Source organism: Ruditapes philippinarum, unplaced genomic scaffold (genome assembly GCF_026571515.1).
Source record: "Ruditapes philippinarum isolate M1 unplaced genomic scaffold, ASM2657151v2 ctg1988_1_1_1_1, whole genome shotgun sequence".
NCBI lineage: Eukaryota > Metazoa > Mollusca > Bivalvia > Venerida > Veneridae > Ruditapes > Ruditapes philippinarum.
The window spans coordinates 57,362-84,151 of record NW_026856138.1 but is presented as its reverse complement, the minus strand read 5'-3'; the positions used below and the strand labels follow the sequence as shown (position 1 = coordinate 84,151).

At 34.5% G+C, this 26,790-nt stretch overlaps 1 protein-coding gene across 3 annotated transcripts in view; it reads right to left on the bottom strand.

The window, feature by feature from the left end:
• The window catches only part of LOC132745549 (mucin-17-like), a 96,919-nt gene extending 74,384 nt beyond the window's left edge, over positions 1-22,535 (bottom strand). The window contains exons 1-22 of one of the 3 annotated variants that reach the window (XM_060734496.1): positions 22,433-22,535; positions 21,495-21,895; positions 16,477-16,539; positions 15,913-16,071; positions 15,523-15,592; positions 14,809-14,963; positions 13,821-14,003; positions 12,963-13,078; positions 11,112-11,274; positions 10,304-10,443; positions 9,337-9,505; positions 8,642-8,760; positions 8,076-8,238; positions 7,222-7,358; positions 6,612-6,786; positions 5,990-6,117; positions 5,300-5,483; positions 4,650-4,783; positions 3,256-3,433; positions 2,187-2,317; positions 577-757; positions 74-213 (exon numbers count right to left, since the gene is read on the bottom strand). In XM_060734496.1, the coding sequence (XP_060590479.1) occupies positions 74-213; positions 577-757; positions 2,187-2,317; positions 3,256-3,433; positions 4,650-4,783; positions 5,300-5,483; positions 5,990-6,117; positions 6,612-6,786; positions 7,222-7,358; positions 8,076-8,238; positions 8,642-8,760; positions 9,337-9,505; positions 10,304-10,443; positions 11,112-11,274; positions 12,963-13,078; positions 13,821-14,003; positions 14,809-14,963; positions 15,523-15,592; positions 15,913-16,071; positions 16,477-16,539; positions 21,495-21,588 (2,982 nt within the window). In that variant the 5' untranslated portion in view covers positions 21,589-21,895; positions 22,433-22,535. Of the gene's footprint in view, positions 1-73; positions 214-576; positions 758-2,186; positions 2,318-3,255; positions 3,434-4,649; positions 4,784-5,299; positions 5,484-5,989; positions 6,118-6,611; positions 6,787-7,221; positions 7,359-8,075; positions 8,239-8,641; positions 8,761-9,336; positions 9,506-10,303; positions 10,444-11,111; positions 11,275-12,962; positions 13,079-13,820; positions 14,004-14,808; positions 14,964-15,522; positions 15,593-15,912; positions 16,072-16,476; positions 16,540-21,494; positions 21,910-22,432 lie in introns of those variants that run through there. The other 2 variants (XM_060734498.1, XM_060734497.1) reach the window with 2 other exon arrangements.
• Between the last annotated feature and the right edge of the window lie 4,255 nt (positions 22,536-26,790).

The following is a 26,790-nucleotide window of genomic DNA, read 5'->3' as shown; positions in this document are numbered from 1 at the left end:
TATACATAAAAATGAAAAGATATAAAAGCAAAATATTCTTCAAGAGATATTCAAAGTGGACGAGATAACTCACGGTGTTTTCGAGGTTAACTGTGTAGGTCTCGGTTTGGGTATATGCTGCACCATCATCGCATACTATAGGGACGTCATGAGACGAGGCCGTTTCAAAGTTCAGAGAAGCCGGTGGAGCACCCCTATACCATATCTCAAATTCTACAAAAAATACAAATATAACTGGGAATGAAATGTGAGCAATTACTATAAACTCATACTACTGAAAACATGTGCAGCCGCACTTTTTGTCTTTTTCACATTCATTGTTTGTTTATTGTTAATTGGACTTCCGTCAGTCTTTCAAAACTAACGTGTTTATGCAAGTATGTTATAGAAGACAATTGCGGCACCATGTTCGTCTGTAAAATTTGACAAAACGTTTAGGTCATTTAATTATAAATTAGTATATGCTTGATGATTTTTTACGGTAATTCGGACGGACAAAATACAATTTGTTATATCATTAAGATTCCGATAAAACAACTAATATCATAGACTTAGATAATATATTTGATTATTTACCTGGTGGGGTTCCCGCTCTGACTTCAAAATGCGTTGCATCAGCAGATCCTGCATCAACTGCACAATTAATAGTATCGTCTGAATCGGCCACAGAGAATGTATACAAGGATACTGCCGCTGTTTCCGCGTCTGACAATGTTGAGTATGGCGTTGCAGTCGGTAATCCGGTCCATACTGGATCCTGAAAAAGTAGGAAACTTGTTGATTTCATAATGTTTGGAGATTTACCTGTGTATTTGTTTGTTTGTTTTTGGGTTTTACGTCACATCAACACAGTATAGGTCATATCGCAACGTTCCAGTTTTACTGATGGAGGAAGACCTCAGGTGCCCTTCCGTGCATTATTTCAGGCACGAACGGGCACCTGAGTAGAACCACCGACGTTCCGTAAGCTAGCTGGATAGCTCCCTCACATTAAAGAAGCCAAAGTCCCTGTCGGGATTCGAACCCACAGCGGTGAGGGGCAAGTGGTTTGAAGTCAACAACCTTAACCACTAGACCAAGGGCGCTCCTTTACCTGTGTAATTTTAATTCGTGTTTCTATGTTTTGTTTGTTTGTTCATTCATATGTTTTAAAAACAATTTCAATAAGAAGGGTTCTAGTATTTGGTATAAGTAAAACGTTACTCGGCACTTCAAGGAAACAAAATAAGACGTATTCGTTTAAAATCAAATGACACGTCTCCTCCAAGAAACAATCCAAATTAAATCTTAACATATTAACAGATTCATATTCATAAACAAAGTCACTCTCCTAAGATTAATTGTGAACATATACGTTAACTACCAAATGAAAATTGTGGGTAATTATTATGAGTTTTTAAGATTCCACATTCATAGGCAAGGTCAAAGTTTTCTTTCAATCACAATCCAAAATTGAATGTCCAAATGTCAATAACAATTATAAGTTCTCGATAGTCAAAGAATAACAATGATTTTTTGGACTACTGAGTATATAGTCAATTAAAAAGTAAGTTTAAGTGTCTCAGTTATCATTTAAGATATACTGTGCTCAAATTTAATATTGAAATTATTGATAATTGTTACAAAGTCTCTTTGTAAATTTAAAATAAACATGTTTTGTTTTCACACAAAGTAGATATGTTATGTTTGAAATTCTGGTCATGATATGAATATATATTGTCATTAAAAACACTGGCAGATTTTTTTTAAAGAAAAGACCAGATTTACTTATCATGTTATATGGAAAGCAGTTTCCCATACATTGTTTACTCAATTTATTCAAATAAGACGAAGTCCGTAAGAATTTCATCGATTTCAATAAATTTCGGTCACTAAAATATTTTATTCAATGATGAACATAATACTGTGAGAGAAATTTGGGATAAAGATAATTCTAGCAGACAAACCTGTGCCTGAAAGCAGTCTGTTGAGGTCTTATACTGTAGTTTGCTAATAATAGCTGTATTGTTTTTCAAACGCATAAAATAATATTTATTGGACCAGTCAAAATTAAAAAGAAAAATAACCAGCAAATGGGAACTTTCCATCAAATTTCAGATAACGATTACAGGTAATCGGTAATGATTTTCAAATGAAAGAGAGAAAAGCTCATTCAAATCAAGCAGTTGAGGTGCTAAAATAGCTACCTCATCAAATATTTCCACAGTGAAATCCTCAGTTATAGGTGTCGTTCCGTCAGTACATGTGACTGTTACAGGTACCGAGGCAAGAGCGTCAAAATTTAAATCATTGGCAGCCAGAAGCCAGATCTCGAAGCCTGAAAAGGAAGAAAAAAACAACAACAAAACTCTTTTTAGGACAGAGGAACAATAACGTTGGACAATGTATATCTACAAAAAGCTTAAAGCTGTTTGAATCAAATATTTAACAAGCAAGTAAAGAAGATGAAACCTTTTTAGCTCATGTACTTTGTTTTCACTTCATATGCATTTAATTCAAATGGCAATACACGAACCAACTGATTACTGTGCAGAAATAAAACATGAATCCAAGTTGCAGTTCAGTGTGACAATGTCCCCTATGGGGCATATAGGAGATAGGCGGTACGATATGAACAGCAACATATAAAAAAAGGAATTAAACGGCCTTTATTAAACCATCTAACTTGGAGTAATACCACAAAAAGACAAGTTGTTACAGTTTGTCAGTTTTGTAATGACATTACTTGGAATAGTTCATGTTGTTATAGGCAAGCACCAGCAATAATAATGCAAAAACGGGTATCAAGGATCTTGTTCTATCTTTAAAGGTAAATCAATATACATTAAAATACATCTCTGACATCGTTGGGATGGCGGTAAAGCCAACAAAAAAGATCAGAGAACAAACCTATAATATTGTCCAGAAAAATGTCAATGATATTTTATTGTTACGCCATTTAACATGTAACAATGTAGCCTGGGTTCCAGTTTGTCGATTATTTTATGTGCTTCTGTTCGAAAAATCGACATCGATATTATTAAAACAGATCGAATATCAAATAGCGCATATGTTATGAATAAGCAAAAAATATCAACGCCTGAATGGCAGGCTAGTAACAATGTTCCCATGACTTAAAATAGAGAAAAATCGAAATCCCTAAAGAACGCCCAAAACGACAAAATTGAAAATGTTGCAGGCTTGGTTTGATTGAGCAAATAAAGACAACATCAGCGAATAAATGCACAAAGTTGCTGGTGTACATCTAATAAGTACCTGGTGATGTTCCCCGTAGTTCAAAATCATCATCATACGGAGCTGTGGCGGTGTAAGAACATGTTATAGTTGCAGACGCAGTGTCTGTCACAGAGAAGCTATGTAATAAAGTATCAATGTCAGTGGCATCGGATATCGCCGGCGCCAGTGTTGCAGGCATATCAACGAATACAGGAGGCTAAGCGAAGAAAAATCAGCTCAGATTAATTGAAAATACACATAAAATAATACTGAAAAAAACTAAAGCTTACCCTTAATTTGATTCCCTTTAAAGTTGCCGTCAATTTAATTAAGGATAGTCAATTCAAAGATTTCTTTTAAGTGAGTATATGACACAAAATGAAAGCAATTAAATATTTGTGACAGTAAGGAATAACACCAAAGAAATGCACTGAACAGTACATCCTAGAATTGTTTCTTTACTTCATACAAGATACGGTATATTCTGTATGTATAAATGTTTGTTGTGTATTCAAAATTTACCATATTTACAATTACATTTTTAAAAGCATTGTATAACTTTCACTTGTCAATTAATCGTTTTCATTTGTTATTTCTTCTTCGCAATCTACTTCATTCACTATATTGTCTTTCACTCTTCTCCTCTTCACTCCTCACCACACCTCATCTCACCTCTCGTCACCTCACCTCACCTCACATCAACTCTTTTCTCTTCACCTCACCTCACCTCACTCCTGCTTACCTCACCTCATCTCAAATCTCTTATCATCACTTCATCTTAGCTCACCTCAACTCAGCTCACCTCACCTTACTTCACCTAACCTTTTCTCACCTCAACCCACCTCCCCTTCAATCACCCCACCTCTCCTATCATCAACTCAGCTTATCTCTCCTATCACCACCTCACTCCTCACCTTATCTCATCTCACCTCTCTTATTGGTTTATACGGAATTTATTTTAGTTCGATTGTGTAGGAAGCTATAAGCTTATAGACACACTTTCGAATCCGTTCCTGGAACCAACCAGTACTGAGCAATGAGTGTAAAGTTTCTTGCTCAAGGAAACAGCGACTTGCCTCTGACGGGGTTTGAACCCATACGGCTAGCGATCATTAGATCACCTCTCTTATTATCACTTCATCTCACCTCAAAGCACATCATCTATCTTCAACTCACCTCATCTCACCTCTCCTCTTTGACCTCACTTCACCTCTCCTCAACTCACCTCAACTCACCTCACCTCACTTGTTAATTTTCTCATGCTCTCATACTTGTAATATTTAACCCCGTCATCCGCATACCAAGTTACTTATGAAGTAGATATAAGGATATATCACATAGTGTATACAAGTGATATTATATGGTCGTAAAAGAATATATCACATACTGTATATTAGTGATACTATATGGCCGTATAAGAATATATCACATACTGTATCTACGAGAGGTACAGTCACTGTACCGCTGACTGTATTCCCAGCCTCGTCATCGTCACAATGTACCACTACTTCATACGGCGCTGATGCTGTTTCTAAAGTCTGTCCTATTACGGTTTTCACATCCATATCTTTAGTTAAATGCGCATAATATACGTTATTCATATATTAAAACTATATATATATATATATATATATATATATATATATATATATATATATATATATATATATATATTTATAGTTGATTATTCTTAAGTTTTGAGAATTCCGTTTAAGAGTTCGGTATACAACAAAGCGATAAATGTTAAAGTTTAACAAATAGAAATTTCCACGTTTAGAAGATTGCCTACATTTAGACGATTGCCACTATCTACGCAAAACGACCACCTCTTTAAATACTGAACTTATTATGGTGTAAAATTATTTTATCTAGAGATCAATTGTCACCGTCTACCTGAAACAAATTGTTGTCAACTTACCAAATTGCCGGAAGAATACAAATGACACGCACTAAAGGTTTGCAAACGGTCCTAATTTCTATAGAATGTGATAATGTAGCAAGCTTACATTTTTGTAATTTTTACCATTTGAAATTATTTGCATCTGTTGTAAGAGAAGGTAAACATAGTAAACTATTCAATTACTTGGTGGTGCTCCTGTTAACTGGAAAAGTGCAGTATTTGGCGCTTGAATTGTACACGCTATCGGGACTGCAGTGACGTCATTGGCGTCGGTCACGGTTAATGACGCAAGCGTTATCTCGGCCGCTTGTACACCGTCACTAACTGACGCCGTTGTTGTTATGTCCAAACCTGTCAGCGTTGGTGCCTTAAATATGAAATCAAAATAGATAATACAATTACTGGGTAATGAATGTGTATGTTGCACAGTTTTCATAACTAAAAGGACACATACCATTTCGAAGATAACGAAAATGAATACATGCATTAACTATGTTTAAGTCAGGTTAATTTCGTACCGGACTTGTAATATCAAAGACCGACTTTCAAGTCATTTAAGCAATCATAATACCCAGATCATGAATAACTATCATCTCTATCATATTATCTAGATAGCGTACCCACTTAGTCATGATCGAAATTTGATCCTGCATTGAATTAAACATAGCCTTTTTTCCTTCTTGGCTAACACATTTATTGCGCCAACAAAAAGCAAAGGTTGTTATTTATCTTTTTTGGGCAACTACGTGTGGACAGTTGACATGACAACATAAGTACTTGAACGTTATAATAACATTGAAATCAATAAGTAACGTTATGTGATACAAAAATTGGGCTTCATGCCGTCGTCGACTGCATGACGTCGTTTTGTACCTCATCGGATAACGTCACCGTCAATGTATTCGTAACCGCAGTATTTGTGCCGTCGTCGCATGATATCGTTAACGTATATGTTGGCGTCGTGTCTTCGTTGAGGGTCGCCGCCGTCACGATGTCGTACACTAAAATGACAAAATGTACATTTTTTTCTCGGTTTTTACAGTAAATAAAGTTCAGTATGTTTGTTTCCCTATGATTAAATAACAATGTAAATACAATGCCGCAAGACAGCCACTGTAAAGATTTGATTTTTATTATGCTTTCTCAAAGTTTGCCTGATAAATATTGAATGGAAACATTTGATGATAAATGGGGCTACAGTACTCCATTTTGGAAATAGTTCTGTAAAAGAAATAAAACTATTTGCTCGGTGCATTACAACATGGGTGGGTTTTTTGTTGTTTTTGTTGTTGTTGTTCTTTCTGGAGGTTTCTTACGACAGATAACGATAATGGCTGAGTTTGAAACATTGGATATATGTATAGTCTAAATGTCAAAATCATTTTTTAAGAACAGACAAGAACACTACAGTCTTAATAAAGGTGTACAGATCTGAGGTGATATTAAATATCAAAAAATACTGATCCTTTTAAAGAACACAATATGGGCGTCTTACATTGCGTTCCAGCAGTGGCAGGATTAAGCTCTGTGATCGAAAAATCGGCGTTCGATACCGTACAAGTATTCGGATCATCTTGATCAGTAACGGTAAACTGAAAGACCGAAGTTCCTATGGCGGTCAGGTCACCTATGGGGCCAGTCGTTCCTCCTAGGTTAGCAAGAACTGGTAGCTGAAACAGAGTAGATGTGATAAAGAAGAATAAAATATATACAGCAGTTCTTACTCAGTTCAATCTGATTAAAATCAGCTTCTAATTAACGCTTCGCATTAGGATCTGACAGGCACCAATAGAAAATCACCTTCTCGTGATCTTTCAAACAGCCAATCATCGGTGAGCTTTCACAATTTTGAAATCGTCCAGGAACGGTGACAAGAATTAACTACTGGCGGTGGCGCAATGATACTATAACCTAAACAGATGGATGCACAAACTAATTTAATCACTTGGTGATGATTACACAGCTGCTCGCCTTAAATTAAAATGACCTTTTATTCAGAGTGCAAACAATAATTATGAAAAATATTGTCAGTCTAATACAGCTATTAACTCTTGATATATGATTAAAATTAGGCAGAATTATAGAACATACTACAATATACTTACTTCATCAGATATTGGCACAGAATACGACCTTGTTATAGTGGTTGTTCCGTCGGTACATGAAATTGTCATGGTTTCCGTCGGCGTAACATCAAAATTCAAGTCTGTAGCTAACACATTTTTTAACCAAATTTCGTGATCTAAAAATAAACATTAAATAAATGAACTTATACAAGCATATTTAAAACAAACACGCATATTATGTTTATAAATATCAAAGTCTCTAAATGCATTACTCTTCAAAAAGATTAGACTTCAGACAGACATTATTTAATATTTTAAGGAAAGTGAATTCCTCACGGTACAGTTAATTCTTCAATCGTCAAACATCGGCCATTTCGGTATACTTCTGGCACGTACGCAGAACACACATCAACGCAATTCGCCCAGGTTATTAGGCAGGGAATGATCATCCACCAGAAAGTAACAAATGACGAATCCCACAGTATTTCTCTTTCTAGAACCTTCTTCTACTATTGTTTTCTTTTCAAATGACCCGAATATAATGGAAAACAATAAATAAGGACTGAGTCGTGAAAATTTACAACTGACATAAGTTAAATTAAACAAACAAAATGGCGGAATCTTTTCCTACCTTAGGAGGCCGCCATTTTACCATGTGACAGGAAGTCTCCATTATGTCTCCTTACAGTGGCGGAGGTTTATATTGCGAAGCATAAAAACAGCAAAACGCGTAGTAGTGATCCGATTGGCCAATCGGTTAAATGAAAGGGTCCTTATGACACAGTCTGTATGATACAGCTTTTTACTTAAACCACGGACCGTATCAAAAGTCCGAAATAAAACGGATGAGGTACTTAAGAAAGCTCCTGGAGAAGGTATTTAAAGATACTCACTAGGTGGCACTTCTCTTATTTCGAATTTTGCATTATCTGTAGTACATGTGACTGATCCTGTATCCACCACCGAGAAGGCGTATATACTTGTTGCTAAAGTAGTGGCGTCACTTATTGTTCCACTGTATGATGTGTCGGGCGTTGAAGGGTCAAACGTCGGCACCTGAAATGGATCCAAACTATAATAAGGCATGCCGATAACACGTCGAGACTTTACAATCGTAATTTTTCGATCATTTGCATCGAATTTGTGTATGATCACGAAAACTGTATTATGATCAGCAAGAGGTTCCGAATCTGAATTTAAGACAAAATTGTTATAGAATACCAACTTTTAAGACATAAAAAGGATGCATAAACATCTTCAATGGAAAGGTACAAAAACGTTTCTTTTTTTGTTAAAAAAATAACTGTCCAACTTATGTTCCAGTCAATAATGCAATTACGGTCTATCAGCCCCTGGGAAGGGTAGTTGACAGCGTGGAAAATGAGTCACGGCGTATCCACATGCATATCTATTTTCCTTTTCTTTCTTTCATTTTTTTCATGTTAAAATAATTACTCACGGCATCTGTAACTGTTACGTCAAATGTGCCCGTTTGCGTGTTTTGACCGTCATTGCAGGTCATCGTTAGCGTATATGACGTTCCTGAGGTCAAGGCCGCCGCCGTCTCGATATCAAATCCTGAAATTCCATAAAAAAGAGAATACTGTGGTAGGATACTACGTCATGGCGCACCTGCAAAATCCTCCGAATTGGAAAAAACAACCTTCAAAATGTATTTATTCTAATAAATCGTTATAATACCAAAGAATAATGTAGCGCACCAAATATTGATTTTGGTACCTAATATAATTTTTAAGAACGTTTAAAGTTTTACTGCCTAATTTAGTCGAGTTTTTGCCAAAATGCTCCCACTCGGACTACCAAACAAAATTTACCCCCTTTTTTTGTATTATTATTTTTCTCTTTTTTTCGTAGTAAGACCACTTAAAATGATTTAAGTTTCATTTGGACATGTGTATGAGAGAAATGTACTCGTATGTCTTTCAAATGGAATTGACGTCTAGAAACCGGACCCTCTGAAAACTGGAATCCACTGAAAACAGGAAAAAAAATTAAAGTCCTGTATTTCCTCCTTATAAGTTCATTAAAAAACTCTAAATACCGGGAACTCTGAATGGCTACAAATGCTTAACATGCATTAAAAAACTTCTGAAAACCGGACTCAACTTTCAGTGTATCTAAAAATAATCATACGTTGTGTTCCTGCAGCTCCGTCTACTGCTGTAACCGTAAAGTCTCCGTTATCGACGGTGCACGTGACAACGTCATCTTGGTCGGTGGCGGTGAATTGGTGAATCGACGTGCCAATAGCCGCACTGTCACTTACGGTCGTCGATCCTCCAAGGTTTGACAGAGTCAGCGGCTGAAAGATGACAAAAATCAACCCTATACATCATATTTTGGCTTGTCATAAAGATTTTTGACAGGTTTTATGGCTCTATATAAACGGCTGTTTGAAAATATAACCCGATCCGCTAGGTTAGCCACAGTCATGTAACCTGTGAAGAATATTAATAACGAATTTATAATACATCAAACTTCATTTTTTTTTAAAAAGTGAGATTTCTTTGAAAATTGACAGCAGCCGTGTATATAAAACTTTATAATACTGCACGTTTGTAACGTCATTTTTCATTGGATAATCGTGACGTTTATATAGTTTTATATACAAGGCTGCTGTCGATTCATGAAGAAATCTTACTTTTTTTCTCTAAAAATGATGCTTGCTGTATTATAAATTCGTTATAAAGATTGTTGACAGGTTATATGGCCGTATATAAACGGCTGTTTGCAATATAACCCTCGCCTAACGGCTCGGGTTATATTTACAAATAGCCGTTTATATAGGGCCATATAACCTGTCAACGATCTTTATAACTAATAATATAAACGTCACGATTTTCCAATGAAATGTGACGTTAAAACGTGCAGCATTATATAAAAAAACTTTATAGTACCATCAATATGTTTTAAATTCTTTTATTTTAAATATCTATAGATAAATGCAATTGCATTAAGTTACTGGAAAAAAATCATTAAAAAGGGGGTATCACAATATTGCTATTGATGCCTAAAAAACAACAATAAAAACATGAAAGATTAAAAGAAGAGGAAAAAACTCAAACTGATAAAAGAGCGGGAAAACACTGTGATAAGTTACCTCATCGGATATATTAACAGTATACGGATCTCTCAGGACCGCAGTAGTTCCGTCAGTACAACTTATTGTTATTACTTGAGTAGTGCTGCTATCATAATCCAGATCTCCCGCCGCTACATTTTTCAGCCAAAGTTCCTTGTCTATAAATAGCACATAGTCAACAACAACAAAATAAACACGCACACAAGTTCTATATAAAAAAGGAAAAGAAAAGGAAAAAAGAACAACCAAAAAACAAACAACAGCTTATTTTTCCTTTTTTTAAAGGATCAGGGAGTTCTGGCTAAACTTGGCCAAGATCATATTTTGCTTATTTGTACAGTGTATCGTTAGGGTCATCGCGACGATAAGGAAAAATCGAAAGTACGATGATGAAATGTCGAAACCACGACGGTGAAAAGTCGAAACTACGATGGAGAATAGTCAAAATAACGGTACAACGAAACCATGATGGTGAAAAGTCGAAACCACGACAGTTAAAACACGAAACTGTATCGAGTTTTCATCATTGCGGTTACGCTATATCGACTTTTCGTCATCGTACTGTCGACTTTTCATAATAGCACATTCGACTTTTCACCATCGTTGTTTCGTTATTTTACCATTTTCACTATCGTAAGTTCGTGATTTCGTTGTTTCGAGTCAAGTGTGAGTCGCGATGGTCCCAACTAGACACCGTATATTTGACATCAATACTGGTAAGTGTTAAGAAATGGATCTGGCAGATGGTTTCATTAAGTTTCAAATGTTTATCACATTCAAGCTATAAACAAAACTAAAAACAGCAAATAGAATGCTTAAAACTTACTTGGCGGGCTTTCTCTTATTTCAAACAGCGCGTTATCTGATGTACAGGTGACTGGTTCTGTATCCGTCACTAAGAAAGAGTAAATTGACGTAGCAGTAGTGGTCACGTCACTAATTGTCCCAGCATAGGCGTTGTCAGGCGTCGACGGATCATATACAGGCGGCTATAAAGTAAATTTGAATGTTTAAGATGAAATTTACAATGTAAATCAACAACTGTAATGATTCATTGAAGACAAATACATGTACATGCGTATATCTGATGGCATTTGGTCTTTGTTTAGTTTGCGGTTGGCAAATATTTTGATATTTTATCCATTGTATTAAACTACTTATCCCAGTTTTGGAATAGGTAACGTATCGTATTATCTTTGAAGTGGAACATATAAACCTTGTTTATCATCAAAATGTGTACATATATAATATATGCTTTCCCCATCTTGTATTTTGCCAGGGATGTGTTGTTTCGCGCGGAATCGTGTTGCACAGGTTCGATATAAATATATTTAGTCCGTGACGCACGACATCCTGGTACCAGTATTCATCGTTGTTACCAAACAAATGCGCAGAAAGAATAGTGGATCAAAATGTCATAAAAATTATGTCATTCAGATTCCAGTTTCTCTGTATGATATGCAGGTCCACATTTCAACATGGACATTGTTCATGTCCGTCTTGCCGAACACGTTATGCCATCTTCTATATTACAAACTGACTGTAACCTTGAAACTTGAATTGTTCACAGTAATTATGATGTACTGTGTACTACGGTCAAATAATGACCCAGATGATAGGGGCATATACGAACTCAACCTTTTTCGAAAACCATAAGTACAACAGTAAATGCGTATCAAAACTGTAAACCCTTGTCAACCTGCACATTGTTGAGACTATAAACAAAATCATCTCGACCAAAACTAGTGAAAAAAAATCTCAGCGATAATTTTGTTTTAACATTATCAATTTCATTTAAAGATCCTGTAACACAATTTTTATGATATTTTTATCTTAAATATGATGGTCAAATTTAGATCTATCAATTATGTAAATTCTAAAAAAGCATAATTTATTAAGATATTACCGAATTTAACATTTCATGTAAATAAAGGAAGGTAATAAAAATATTTTCTATAAAGACTAACTCTTTTTTTAATAAGAAATGAATGCATATATATTTTAATGATTACACATAATATAATTATACAAATATATGCAGTACAATTTTTACATATTCTGCGATGTTTGAAAATTGTTTGATACGCATAATTATATACATATATATATATATATATATATATATATATATATATATATATATATATATATATATATATATATATATATATATATATATATATATATATATATATATATATATATATATATATTCATTTAAGTGTGGTACACAACCTCAATTACAGCATGCATATTCTTTAAAATCATAAACATGAATACAATCCTTACTCCTTACAGTAAAGTTTACATTAAATATTGTGCATTAAATATTGTGCATAACATAATTTTGAAATTGATACATTGTACACTTAACCAAATAGCATTTTTCAAAGACATGTTCATAAAAATAAATAATAAATTATAATATAAATGAGCCGCGTCACGACAAAACCAACATAATGCGTTTGCTACCAGCATGGATCCAGACCAGCCTGGGCATCCGCGCAATCTGATCGGGATCCATGCTGTTCGCTATCAGTTTCTTTACTTGTTATAGGGTTTGTAAGCGAACAGCATGGATCCCGATCAGTCTGCACGGATGCGCAAACCCATTTTAGTTGGTTTTGTCGTGACGCGGCTTAAATATTCTAGTGTTGGTGACATGTGCTGTATTTACCGGATTTTGTACAGTGATTGTAACAGTAGTGGTTGCAGTGTCTTCACATATATCTGTTGCCGTGATTTCTAGGTCATATGTGCCGGCTGTCAAGCTTGCTCCACTTTGAATTACAACTGGAACAATCATATTAAACAACTGTAAGGTTACAAAAAAAGAAAGAAAAAGGAAAAGAAAAAAATACAAACACACACTTTTTTCTGCCCCACAATGTAGGTAAAACCTCAATTTGCATAAGTTAAGTTGACACATTGACCTCGCCAGGTCAGGTCAACGGGAGCATACACACACGCATACACACGCACGTACACACACACACACACACACACACACACACACACATTGTAAGATTACAAATATACGTAAATGTTATAAGTTGATTTCTTTCTTTATCATTTATTTAATTTTCAAAAAAAAAAATAATTTAGTTAAATTATTCAATATCGAAATAGTTCGCAGTGCATGCAAGTTTACGCTTGAGCAAATGTATTGTAATATGAAAGCCTTATCTGCAATATGATAGTAAAACTTCAACTTGAAATTGAAAACAAAGACAAAGATAGAGTTAGTATGCATCTTTAGTTAGCTAAAATGGCGACATGTTTTCCCCGTGTATAAATTAATAGTATAAAACAAGAATTGGCATGACAGAAGTGTCACAAATGCCGCTTATCAACATCACCTGTGCTTGAAGGAAAATGCAACAATACTAAGCGGTGGCTCTTTCAGGTGTTGGTGATCAGTTTAAATAAAACCCTCCCTTGACACTAGTCTACCGTCGTAGAGCCCGCACTAACACGACATACTGTACTTAAAATCAAGATATATTTCTTAAATAATACAGACTATTATACTTACAGTTTGTACCATCATCGGCAATGGAGAAGTCAGATGTGGTGGGGCTGGTGTTTGATATAACAACAGTAGTGTCCGTGAGAAGATCTGCGGTATCAGGGTCGGCGATCGCGAGAGTGTGAACCGTCTGGGATGTGTCAGTATCGGATATGGTCTCCGAACCTCCCGTAATTGTCGGTGGATCATCTGAAATGCATCAAAAATGTCAGTTTGTAAAATATGAATCTTTATATGGGTATATATTTTATTTTCAAAAGTAAACCAAAAGTCCTTATTGATGCAGCGCAAGACATTTTAAGGGAGATCAATTTACAACATTGGTTTTGCCTAAAGCAGCATGACTCCAGATTCATGATCACTTTCACGAAAATTTTGAAAATGTTTTTAAAAGTAAACTATTGTGCAGTGAACAAATAAAATAATTTATGCACTTACATGTTTATTACCAAAAAGAGGTCAAAATCAGTCATTAATCGCAAACAACATATAAACTTATACTTTGAATCTTGAATTTTTTTACTTTTTTTAAAAGTTTGATTTTCTTGGCATAATTTGAAAAGCATGCAGCTTTAAGCTTAGTATCTCAAGGTTGTTTTTGATTTGTTTTTTGTTTTTTTTTTTGAAAATTGTTGCCTTATCTCAAGGCATTCAGCTTTAAGCTCTTGTTTCCCAAGAATAAATAAATGTTTGAATACCCAGGAGGCATGCAGCGTTAAGTTTTTATCTTCGAAAAATAAATGAGCCGCGTCACGACAAAACCAACATAATGGTTTTGCGACCAGCATGGATCGAGACCAGCCTGCGCATCCGCACAGTCTGATCAGGATCCATCCTGTTCGCTATCAGTTTCTCTACTTGTAATAGGGTTTGTAAGCGAACAGCATGGATCCTGATCAGACTGCGCGGATGCGCAGGCTGTTCTGGATCCATGCTGGTCGCAAACCCATAATGTTGGTTTTTTCATGACGCGGCTCATTTTTGGAATTCATACTTGGGACCACAACAGCTCCGAATGCATACGTCACTGTCGTATCCGGTGTCTGGCCCCATGGCGTCTCGGCGTTCAATGTCGGAGAAAGGAGCTGTGTTTGCGTACTCGAACCTGCAGTGGCGCTGTATGGAATAATCTCAGCACCGGTCGTTCTCCTGTAAAATTGTGTGTATTTTATCAACATGCAAATGTCAATACATGTTCTGTTTTAAGTTTTAATGTAACCCTATATTACCCTACGTCATAAAGTTTCTCCTAATACTAAAGGATGCGCTTTTCGTATTTGTACATGAAAAAGGAAATATTACTATTTCTATTCGCTGTGACCCTATGTCAAACCCAATAAGGATCCTCTCGAATAGAATACTAATAATACGATGCACTTTTCGTAGCTGTTACCATACAGAGCTCATCGGTGATCTCTATCTGATGCATTTCGCCAAGGAAACTTGACGAGGGGCTGTTCTGAGAATCTGTTGTTTTTTGTCAGGCTAGACCTACATCTAACGGAACATTAATCTCGGAAAAAATTCTCAAATATCTGATACAGCTATAGAAATCACAATGGACTCGCCTGGCTGACGGCTTGTCCGATATGGTTTCTTTAACTGTGTACTCGTCAACTTACATTCCCATATTGTACAGTTAATTGTTAAATAATCTATAATAATTTATACAACCGTAGACCATCTTTGAAAATGCTTTGTAACTCACCATCCGACTACATCTCCCACCTCGACAGCTAGGGTTGTTGAAGGAATAGGGGTGTTCAAACCAACATTAACTGTAATTAAAAGAATAAACATGCATTCGAATACATTTTACGTTGCCAAAACAAGCAGGCTCGCAGTCTATAGTTAACTATAAAGAGGCCACGAGTGTAGAATGGAGTAGTGGCCTAGTGGTTAAGGTAGCTGCCTCTCGCCCCAGGGATAATGGGTTCGAGGGGGTGCGGCTTATTTTCAAGTCGTGATGTTTCCGAGTGAAATGAAGTCTCGCCCGATTTCAAAAACATAAATTTTGAGACAAGTTATTTTCGAGACAAGCTTATTATTGGATGTTTAAAAAGTATATAAATAATAACTAATAATGAATATACTGTACCGTTATAATCTTCCATGAATTCAAGTCTGTAGTTACTTCCCGTTGTCGGTCTCCACAACATTGCCGTCACTGTTCCGGCAGAACTTGCGTACATTTTCCAATTTGCCATTGTTCCGCAGCATGTTGATGTCGAGCCGTCAATGAAAAACGAGCGCCCATCTTTAAACAAATGATAATTAATTGTTACAGTAAGTGATACTGTAAACTGTTACCTTTTAAAATTGTCTGTTGAAAGTTTTTTTTTTATTTCTGCAAAAATTGTTTGAAAACCATTTTTTTTTTTCGTTGCTACAGATGTTCCATTTGTTTTTAAATGTTAAAAGATGTTTTGATACTGTGTTTCAAGGGGCGTAGGGTCAGGGTCTGACCCCGAAACGCTTGTAAATAGAAAATGTTTTGTTGCTGGCGTAAATATGTTATTTACGCCAGAAGAAAATGGTTTTTCAAATGAGAACTCAAGGGTAATAAGATAATCTTTCAAAGTTCTAATATTGTCTTCCGTCACATTGATTAATAGTTGGAAGTTTAAAATAGTACAAGCTTTAACTTTAGGCCTATAGTTACCTGTGCTTGCCCCGGTAGTGGTCGTGTGCGAGCCAGGATTTGATGTACCAATATCACAACTGTCTGAAATTGAGGTCAAAGCAGAGAATGAACAAGATTTATATATACACACAGGATAAAATTTTCATGATCTAGTGATATTCGCAATATAGATGCAAGATAAAAAAAAATGAAAAAAATAAATGATATACGAAAATATAAGAACCTTAGTTCGTTGATCAGTAAATTAATCATTTCCAGTGGATTTACCAATAATCATTTAAATAATCATTTTATCATGCATGAATGCATACGGAGCCCCTAAGGTGACATTCTCGACACTTTTACCCCGGCATTTAATTCGTTTTTACGAAATATTAATTCGTTTTTACGAAATATCAATTCGTATTTACGAAATATTAATTCGTTTTTACGAAATATTATTTCGTAATAACGAAATATTAATTCGTAAAAACGAAATGTTATTTCGTTATTACGAAATAATAATTCGTTTTTACGAAATATTAATTCGTATTTACGAAATATTAATTCGTTTTTACGAAATGTTATTTCGTAATTACGAAATATTATTTCGTAATTACGAAATATTAATTCGTAAAAACGAAATATTATTTCGTTTTAAGAAATAATAATTCGTTTTTACAAAATATTAATTCGTTTTTACGAAATAATAATTCGTTTTTACGAAATATTATTTCGTAATCATGAAATATTAATGCGTAAAAACGAAATGTTATTTCGTAATTACGAAATATTAATTCGTTTTTACGAAATCTTATTGAGCTTGATAAAGCACCTACTTATCTCACAAATGGGTTATTTACAAGCCTTGATCAACCTTGCGATTATATCAAGTTATTATATTTAAGTGAACAGGGTTTTTGAGTGAGAAGTCATTCTCTATCCAAAATGGTCTATTTTCCCCATTGTCAAATACATGTTCCTATCAGCAATGTTTTAATGTTTGAGGCAATCTTTTATGATATGTTTTTTAAAACAGAAACATGCTATATTATTCCGTTCTTTTATCATATACATTAGTAAAACTAATGGGACGAGGGGGTGGGTTGGTCCAGATTTTCACTAATCTAATCAATTTAAAAAAGAATATTTCCTTACAATTTATTATTAGAAATGTCCGTGTTTCGATTTGAAGCACAGGACCACCATTTTAACTAAATTTTCCTAGCGCGTGTACTATCACGGCTGTGGCTCAACGCTATTGACAGGCGATTATTTTAATTTATGTACAATAGTGTAAAGTTAAAATACTTGGGGAGAACAAAAATCACTATTTATATTGCATGTACATGCATTATATTCAGTCAGGAACTTAGTTTTGAGGCCTTATTTATAACTATTACCAACACTCTTTGAAACCGTAGAAAAAATTTAATTCGTTTTTACGAAATATTATTTCGTATTTACGAATTATTATTTCGTAATTACGAAATAATATTTCGTTTTTACGAATTAATATTTCGTTATTACGAAATAATATTTCGTAATTACGAAATAATATTTCGTAAATACGAAATAATATTTCGTAAAAACGAATTAATATTTCATAATTACGAATTAATATTTCGTAATTACGAAATAATATTTCGTAATTACGAATTAATATTTCGTAAAAACGAATTAATATTTCGTAATTACGAATTAATATTTCGTAAAAACGAATTAATATTTCGTAAAAACGAATTAATATTTCGTAAAAACGAATTATTATTTCGTAAAAACGAATTATTATTTCGTAATTACGAATTATTATTTCGTAAAAACGAATTAAGTTCCGGGGAAAAAAAGTGTGGAAAATGTCATCTTAGGGGCTCCGTAAATGCATGCAATCAATCAATCAATCATTATTCTGATATACCCATTCATGAAAAAAATCCTCTGTTACATATCAATTTATTCTGCAGTAGCTATTACCACCGTAAAATGTATATAAACCTGGATGTAATATAATTCAAAAACTATTGAATGCAATTGATAATTACGGTGTTCCGTTTGGACACGTTTGGACAATCGTGACATTTTATTTATTCTGTACCCGCGATGCACGATGGTACGATGGTGAAAACGCGATGGCACGATAGTACGATGGTGAAAACACGATGGTACGATGGTGAAATCACGATGGTACGATGGTGAAATCGCGATGGCGCGATAGTACGATGGTGAAAACGCGATGTTACATCGCGTTTTCACCATCGTACCGTCGTGATTTCACCATCGTACCATCGCGTTTTCACCATCGTACCATCGCACCATCGCGCTATCGTGTTTTCACCATCGTGTCATCGCGCTTTCACCATCGTACCATCGCGATTTCACCATCGTACCATCGGGATTTTACCATCGTACCATCGCGTTTTCACCATCGTACCATCGCGTTTTCACCATCGTGCCATCGCCTTCCGGTGGACATGCGCATTGTACATCTTTATCAACAATGTATGAATGCATAACTATGTTTTATGTGAGAGGCTATACGTATCGAGACATTTTAAATATAGTGAGGCTTAAAACGGGATTTGATCTCAGCACAGACTATTTAATAAGAGTTGTGTATTAAGATTCAATCATTATAAAACCTTTATGCACTGTGCTTAATTCATCTTGTCTAGATATCTATAGCACAAATTTTTTAAGGTTTTATATCATAAATATGATGCTCAAATTAAGATAAGTTCCAAAAAGCATTATTTTGTAAAGATGTTACCGAATTTAACATTTCATGTAAATAAAGGGAGGTAATCAAAATTTATTTTCTGTAAAGTCTAAGTCAAATTTTTCAATAAGAAATGAATGCATATATTTTAATGATTACATATAATATGTATAAATATTTGCAGTACATATTTTACATATTCTCGATGTTTGAAACTTGTTTTATATTAAAGCATTATTATATAAATATATATAATTTCACTGAAGTGTGGTGTTAGCTCAACAGGTACAGCGTTGGACTGTGAATGTTGTGGTGATAGTTTTCACTTCCGATCATGACAATAAGCCACATTGAATTTACAAGAGCACAGTTCAACCACCGCATTTTCCTGGGCAGGCTGTCAAGCAGTTTACCAGTACTAGTTGCCTTCACTTTCGCAAGGAACTGAAACTTCTGCAGAGCAGAAACCAGTGTCAATGACCGTAGAAAGGATTTCATGATCAATTACAACGAAAGTGACATGCACCCGTCGGGGGAATCCAACCCGATCGCCCGATTTACAGTCCAACGCTGTACCTGTTGAGCTAACACCACACTTCAGTGAAATTATATATATTTATATAATAATGCTTTAATATAAAACAAGTTTCAAACATCGAGAATATGTAAAATATGTACGGCAAATATTTATACATATTATATGTAATCATTAAAATATATGCATTCATTTCTTATTGAAAAATTTGACTTAGACTTTACAGAAAATAAATTTTTATTACCTCCCTTTATTAACATGAAATGTTAAATTCGGTAACATCTTTACAAATAATGCTTTTTGGAACTTATCTTAATTTGAGCATCATATTTATGATATAAAACCTTAAAAAATTTGTGCTATAGATATCTAGACAAGATGAATTAAGCACAGTGCATAAAGGTTTTATAATGATTGACTCTTAATACACAACTCTTATTAAATAGTCTGTGCTGAGATCAAATCCCGTTTTAAGCCTCACTATATTTAAAATGTCTCGATACGTATAGCCTCTCACATAATACATAGTTATGCATTCATCCATTGTTGATAAAGATGTACAATGCGCATGTCCACCGGAAGGCGATGGCACGATGGTGAAAAACGCGATGGTACGATGTTGAAAACGCGATGGTACGATGGTGAAATCGCGATGGTACGATGGTGGAATCGCGATGGTACGATGGTGAAATCGCGATGGCACGATGGTGAAAGCGCGATGGCACGATGGTGAAAACACGATAGCGCGATGGTGCGATGGTACGATGGTGAAAACGCGATGGTACGATGGTGAAATCACGATGGTACGATGGTGAAAACGCGATGTAACATCGCGTTTTCACCATCGTACTATCGCGCCATCGCGATTTCACCATCGTACCATCGTGATTTCACCATCGTACCATCGTGTTTTCAGCATCGTACCATCGTGCCATCGCGTTTTCACCATCGTACGATCGTGCATCGCGGGTACAGAATAAATAAAATGTCACGATTGTCCAAACGTGTCCAAACGGAACACCGTAGGTAATACACGTGGACTTATCAAGAAAATAAATGTGTTTGATTAAAGAGTCGGGGGAAAAATACATAAGTGAATATTAACATATCAATGGATTGCGAGTAGATGAAATATATTTCATTAATATTTAACACGCTATCTTCATTTTCTAATAGAGTATAACTATAATGTGCAAATACAAGCCCGCAATTTAATATAAGAACAAATTTCGACTTACTCATGCTGTTTTAACGATTTCTTTTGTGTGTGACTACTTTTTATGCAAGTATTTCCACGAAACCTTGGTTATTTCTGATGCAATATTTCTATTCTTTTTATTATATATTTGAACATTTCGGAAATCCTGACTTGGTGAAATATCATAACACATAACAAAATATTAAAATGACTCTTTAAGTTAGTGATTAACCTTACTTGTATCTTCACCATTCACTAAAATCTTCACGAACTCGCAATTTCAACTTCATGAATTCACAATTTCAACATACAAACATCACGAATTCACAATTTTAACAGACAGAATTCACGATTTCAAGATTTCTCCTTGAATTCGTTAAGCTGAAATCGCGAATTCAGGAAGCTGATATCGTGAAGTTCAAAAGCTAAAAGTATATTTGAAAACGTGAATTAATGAAGTCAAAATTGTAAATTCACGAATTGATGAAAAGGAAATTAGAAATTCATATTCCGCCAAACTACACTGTTAAGCATGTTACTTCAAATTAAATTATATAATTTTATTTATGGTCTTGGTAAAAACCTTATTTATAATCAGAAATTCTTACTTGCTGTGTTGAGCACGAGTCCCAGTAACACAATAGCTAAACGGCTCGTACCAAACCATTGTTCCTTCCTGGAGTTGAGTGTCGCCATAAACATAACAGACAACACGATCTTGTCCTCAATTACCTAGTTTATATGATTTTCTGGTGACTAGAAATATAATCATAAAAAATCTTCGACGAAAACTTATTTTAAACAATGTAAGTTTTAGAGGTCAGAATTTCAACCGTTTTGTAACATCGCCACTTTAGAGGTCAGAATTTCACCCGTTTTTAATAAACACCACTTAAGTGTTAAGAATTCCACTCGTTTTTAATCATCACAAGTATAATATATAGAAAACTATAAGGTCAGAATTTCTTCACCACTTTAGGATTCAGAATTTCAACCGTTTTTATTATCACTGCAAGTATATATAAAAATATAACCACAATTAAATTGCCTTTTTTGTGCGACGAAATAAATCCATAGCCCGGAAATATCACCTAGTTATTTAAAAGTAAATCCGTAGATTTTACATTCGACACAAACACTCAAAATTCTATCCGTAGAATTTACCTTCGACACAGATTTACTAAATTCTAATATTATTGGATTACTTTAAAGAATTATACAATTTAATGTGTATCAAATTTCTTATGGAACAATACCTAATAACGAAGAGGTAATTCCGAAATAATATTTTATTTGTGTACCTATAAGACTTTACTGTATGTATATTTCTAATAATATAAATGGAAATTACAAAAACAAAACAAAAAATAACAAAAACAAAACAAAAACACGAAAAAAAAAATAAATAAAAAAAACGAAGAAAAAAGAATTGCTTTAGCAATTTAATGTACAGACGGGTAATATTTAATTATTTCTCGTTGTATTTTTCGTAAAATAATTATCATAAGTATATTATAACAAATCAACAAAAATATATTAAAATCACTTTAATTATCCTCCCGTGTTTTCTCTGCATACACATGTACACATATAATCCTAATCAAAATACATCACGTGCTATCATTTATTTAATTCACATGACGTAAATCTTATATTCATCCTATTCAAATTATTTACCAACCAAAGAAATAAACAACTCCAATTTCATATTTATATTTTATTGATTATTGAAAAAGAAATGAATTTATTCAAACCCGATCTACGTTTGAATCGATTCATGATACTTTTGATAACCGGGGTATTGAACTTTTATATCTATTGAACGCTTTTGAAAATTGGTGGTGGAAAAAAAATAGGTTTAGAAAATAATTGATGAAACTGTTTTCAAATAACATGTTAATATTTTTAATACGATATATCTTTTCTATTGATGTATTTAACTAGCAAAAGTACATGAAGTAAACATGTGTCTTTTAATCAAATAAAATGAGCATTCATTTCATATTCATACGGGTAATAATGACGGCATGCTACTTTTTGATGTTTACGACAACTTTTGGGAACATCTTTATAGATTAAATCTATATTTATGAAAACATAATTTATAAGTATTTATTCTTGGTAGAGCTATTAAGTTATGCTGTAATATATAGTACATTGTAATTGTGTAAGGATTGTGTTGCACGAGATTTCCGTGCATCAACTAAGTGTATCAGATTTGTGTATAAAGTATCGAAAGGTATTTTCAAATCACTCGAGGTTATTGCATTGCTTCATAAACATGTTTATTTTCCCATCCCATCCCTCCCACCCCTACAAATTGATTGAGTACACTGGTATCATATCAAGTTATTGTTTTAAAGAAAAAGAAGCCCATTTCGATGGTTATTAATTTTCTGTTATATCTAATAGGTATTGAGTGAGAAGAGGCAAAGTTCAATTAATGATTTATATTTGAATTTATTTCTGTATTTCTGATATAATAAAAGCAATGCAATTGGGCAATCTTAGTTATGCCTCGTTGTTTATTATGCTTAATAGCTTTTAAAGAGAATAAATAATTTATTTTCGTTTGAACAAGCGAATAAGAAAATATAGATATAGATAGTTTATACTAACGATTCACTTTCAGGATCAATAATATGAGCCGCGCCATGACAAAACCAACATATTGCGTGGATACTGACCAGCCTGCACATCCGCGCATTCTGATCAGGATTCACGCTGTTCGCTATTACTTTCTCTACTTACAATAGGGTTTGTAAGCGAACAGCATGGATCCTGATCAGAATATTTTTTCTTATAGCCAGGACTGATTTTGAGAAATTGTCTCCCTAAAAAATGCTAGAGGCATTTTGTAGCAAGTTGTATCTTGGTGTATTTCATCTATTTAAGGTATGCTGAATCCGCTAAAGGTGAATACCAAATTGAAAAACTTGATCTTGACCATTGAAATGGCCATTTAAAATGACCACTAAAATTGCCGCCAAATTTCTTTGTCATAAATGGATGATATATCACATAAAACTTTTAAGGAAAGGAAAAGTCTGATACAGATAATACACAGTTCAACGTGTACTGAAAATTTTAAGGCATTTAAACAGCGAACAATCGTCCCTGCCCTATCTGCAAGAAATAGAGCTTTCGTTTATTTTATAATGGCAACTCTATGCAAGCATATATTCTACTGTTTGTTCTTCTGTAAACGGCCCTCGTGGCAATTCTCTTGTTGTCCGTTCTTCTGTTATCGGTCCCTGTCCTGTTCTTCTGTTCTTGATGCCCGTCTCAGTACGCTTGTTGTCAGTTGTGCTGTTATCGGTCCCTGTCCTGTTCTTCTGTTATTGGTCCTCGTCCCTGTCTCTGTACTCTTGTTATCAGCTCTCCTGTTATCGTTACCTGTCTCTGTTACCTGCTATCAGTCCTCGTCTCAGTTCGCTTGTTGTCAGTACTTCTGTCATCGGTTCCTGCTGCTTTTATCGGTCCCTGTCTTTGTTCTTCTATCATCGGCCCCTGCACCTGTTTTTCTGTTACCGGTCCTCGTCTTTATTCTTCTGCCATGTTCTCCTGTTGTCGGTATTCGTCCTGTTATCGGTTACTGTCTCTGTTCGCTTGTTGTCAGTTCTTCTGTTATCGGTCCTCGTTACTGTTCTTCTGTTGTCAGTCTTTCTATTATCGAACCCTGGCATGTTGGCAGATTTGCTGTTATCGGCGGCTGTCTTTGTTCGTTTGTTGTCAGTTCTACTGTTATCGGTGTCTGTCTTTGTTCTTCTATCATCGGTCCCTGCCTCTGTTGTCCTGTTATCGGTCCCTGTCCTGTTCTTCTATCATCGGTCCCTGCTTCTGTTCGCTTGTTGTCAGTTCTTGTCTCCGTTCTTCCTTCTGTAATCGGTTGTCGTCTTCCGTCTTGTACTTTCGGTACTTGTTTCCTGTTCCGTTAAGGTCTTCTCTTGTATGTATCGTTGCCGTTATTCTGTGTTCTTGTAGTCATTTATTCATTCAGTGGAGTAGCGGGGGATCGAACTCGGGACCCCTTGATTTGTAGGCACACAGTGTTAAAACTGCACCATATCGCCCGCTCTGAATAGAACCATTTTTGAAAGTCCTTTATACATTAAATACAATTTCAATGGCTAACAAAGGATGTATTACAATTATATTTTAACACCTCTACTATGTAGCCAACTCACGTGACTTTTTATACGGTTAAAGAAAATATTACTCGATTTATTACAAGTGATATTTTTTACGGATAACTTTGCTGTTACATTTAGATATCCTGGACATTTATTAGAGGGTACCCGGAATTCTAATGTATATCAAATGATGTAGAATTTTCTCAAAACCGTGACTGAATTCCAAAATATTCGAGACCTGCCATGGTATAAACAAGACATTTTATGACTCGATGAAAATATGGTGTTGTTATTGTTGTTGTTGTTGTTGTTGTTTTTAACTTTAAATTTCAAATTAAATTGTCACTTATTTTTTAAACAAAATGGTAAGCAGTTGTTGTTTTCTTTATTTTTGTTAAGAGTGTGATAAAGTATACACTAGGACTTTTTAATAGTATCGATTATCCGTCGTATACCTTAATGCAGTTATAATTGAATCTAAGAAATGAATTATGTAGATATTATTTTCGGCCGAAAACAACAAATACTTGCAAACAAAATAACACACAATAAACTTACATGCAGCATACATGTCATCGTCGGATACCCACGGCCGAACCATTAACATTTATCTGCCGTGGGATTTATTGCCGATATTCAGTCGATTAGGGGTGTGTCAAAGGCAGCTATTTCATTGGCTGCCTCACGATTTCATGAGGCGATTAAAACCAATCAAAACGCTCGTTCTGTACGACGTTCGGTATTACAAACAATATTGCGACAACCATAGACGACGTGAAAAGTTCAACATCGAAAAATTAAACGATTTCAGCAAGAAAGTATAGATAATTTACTTTTACAGCGTGATGTTTTCCTTTCTGATTGATATCTTCTTGCAGAAGAACTGATTTGGCTATAGTTTTTGACATTGATTTTAGCAAAACACCTGCAACAGTATTTAACCGTGGGCGCTGCCATTTTGTTTCTTATTGTTTTTTACCTCCGCTGCTGAAGAATATAGATTTGTTAAACGCGATGTCATTGATAGATATTTACGCACCTGTTGCTGTATATCGACGCAAATCGATTCATTTTACCCACGGTTGATTGCATGTTATGTGACATGTTTATCAATCGTGGGTATCCGACGATGCATACATGTGTAATGTTCAAAATGTACTGAAAAACGGCTCTTTGTTAATTTCAACATTTAAGCAAGTGACACATTTTATAAAAGAATGGGACAGAAATTTGTTGTGACCATTTAAAAAGTAGGATTTGTAAATTTGTAAGTTGGATATTTTTACATAGTTTGCTCAACACTCATTTAAAACATTTTTATATATAAACCTGACGTACAGAAAAAAGACAGAAAACAACTTTCATAGATTGAGATAAATCAAGATGTCGTAAACATTTGGGTTACAAAAGGAGTTTTTGATTCCGATAATGTTTTAAGTAGGATAAACATTTAACAAGCTTATATTCTTAAAATTTTGCATACCCTTAATTTATTCTTTAAAATACGTGCAATTATGTAATTATTATGTCATTAGTTAGTTTCTGGGGAAAAGACTTAACAAAGGTGGTATATTTTAGTTTATAGTAAATTTTATAACGTGTCACATGTCGACTTAAAAAAGTTTTTGTATTGATTTTGCGCATACTTAATCCCGCTTTTGCATGTTGGAACAAACGTATTTAATTTGTTTGTAATTACTGATTTTGTATAGTCTTATGTCAATTATGATTACATTACAGCACTCATTGAAATATGAGATTACACTTCGAT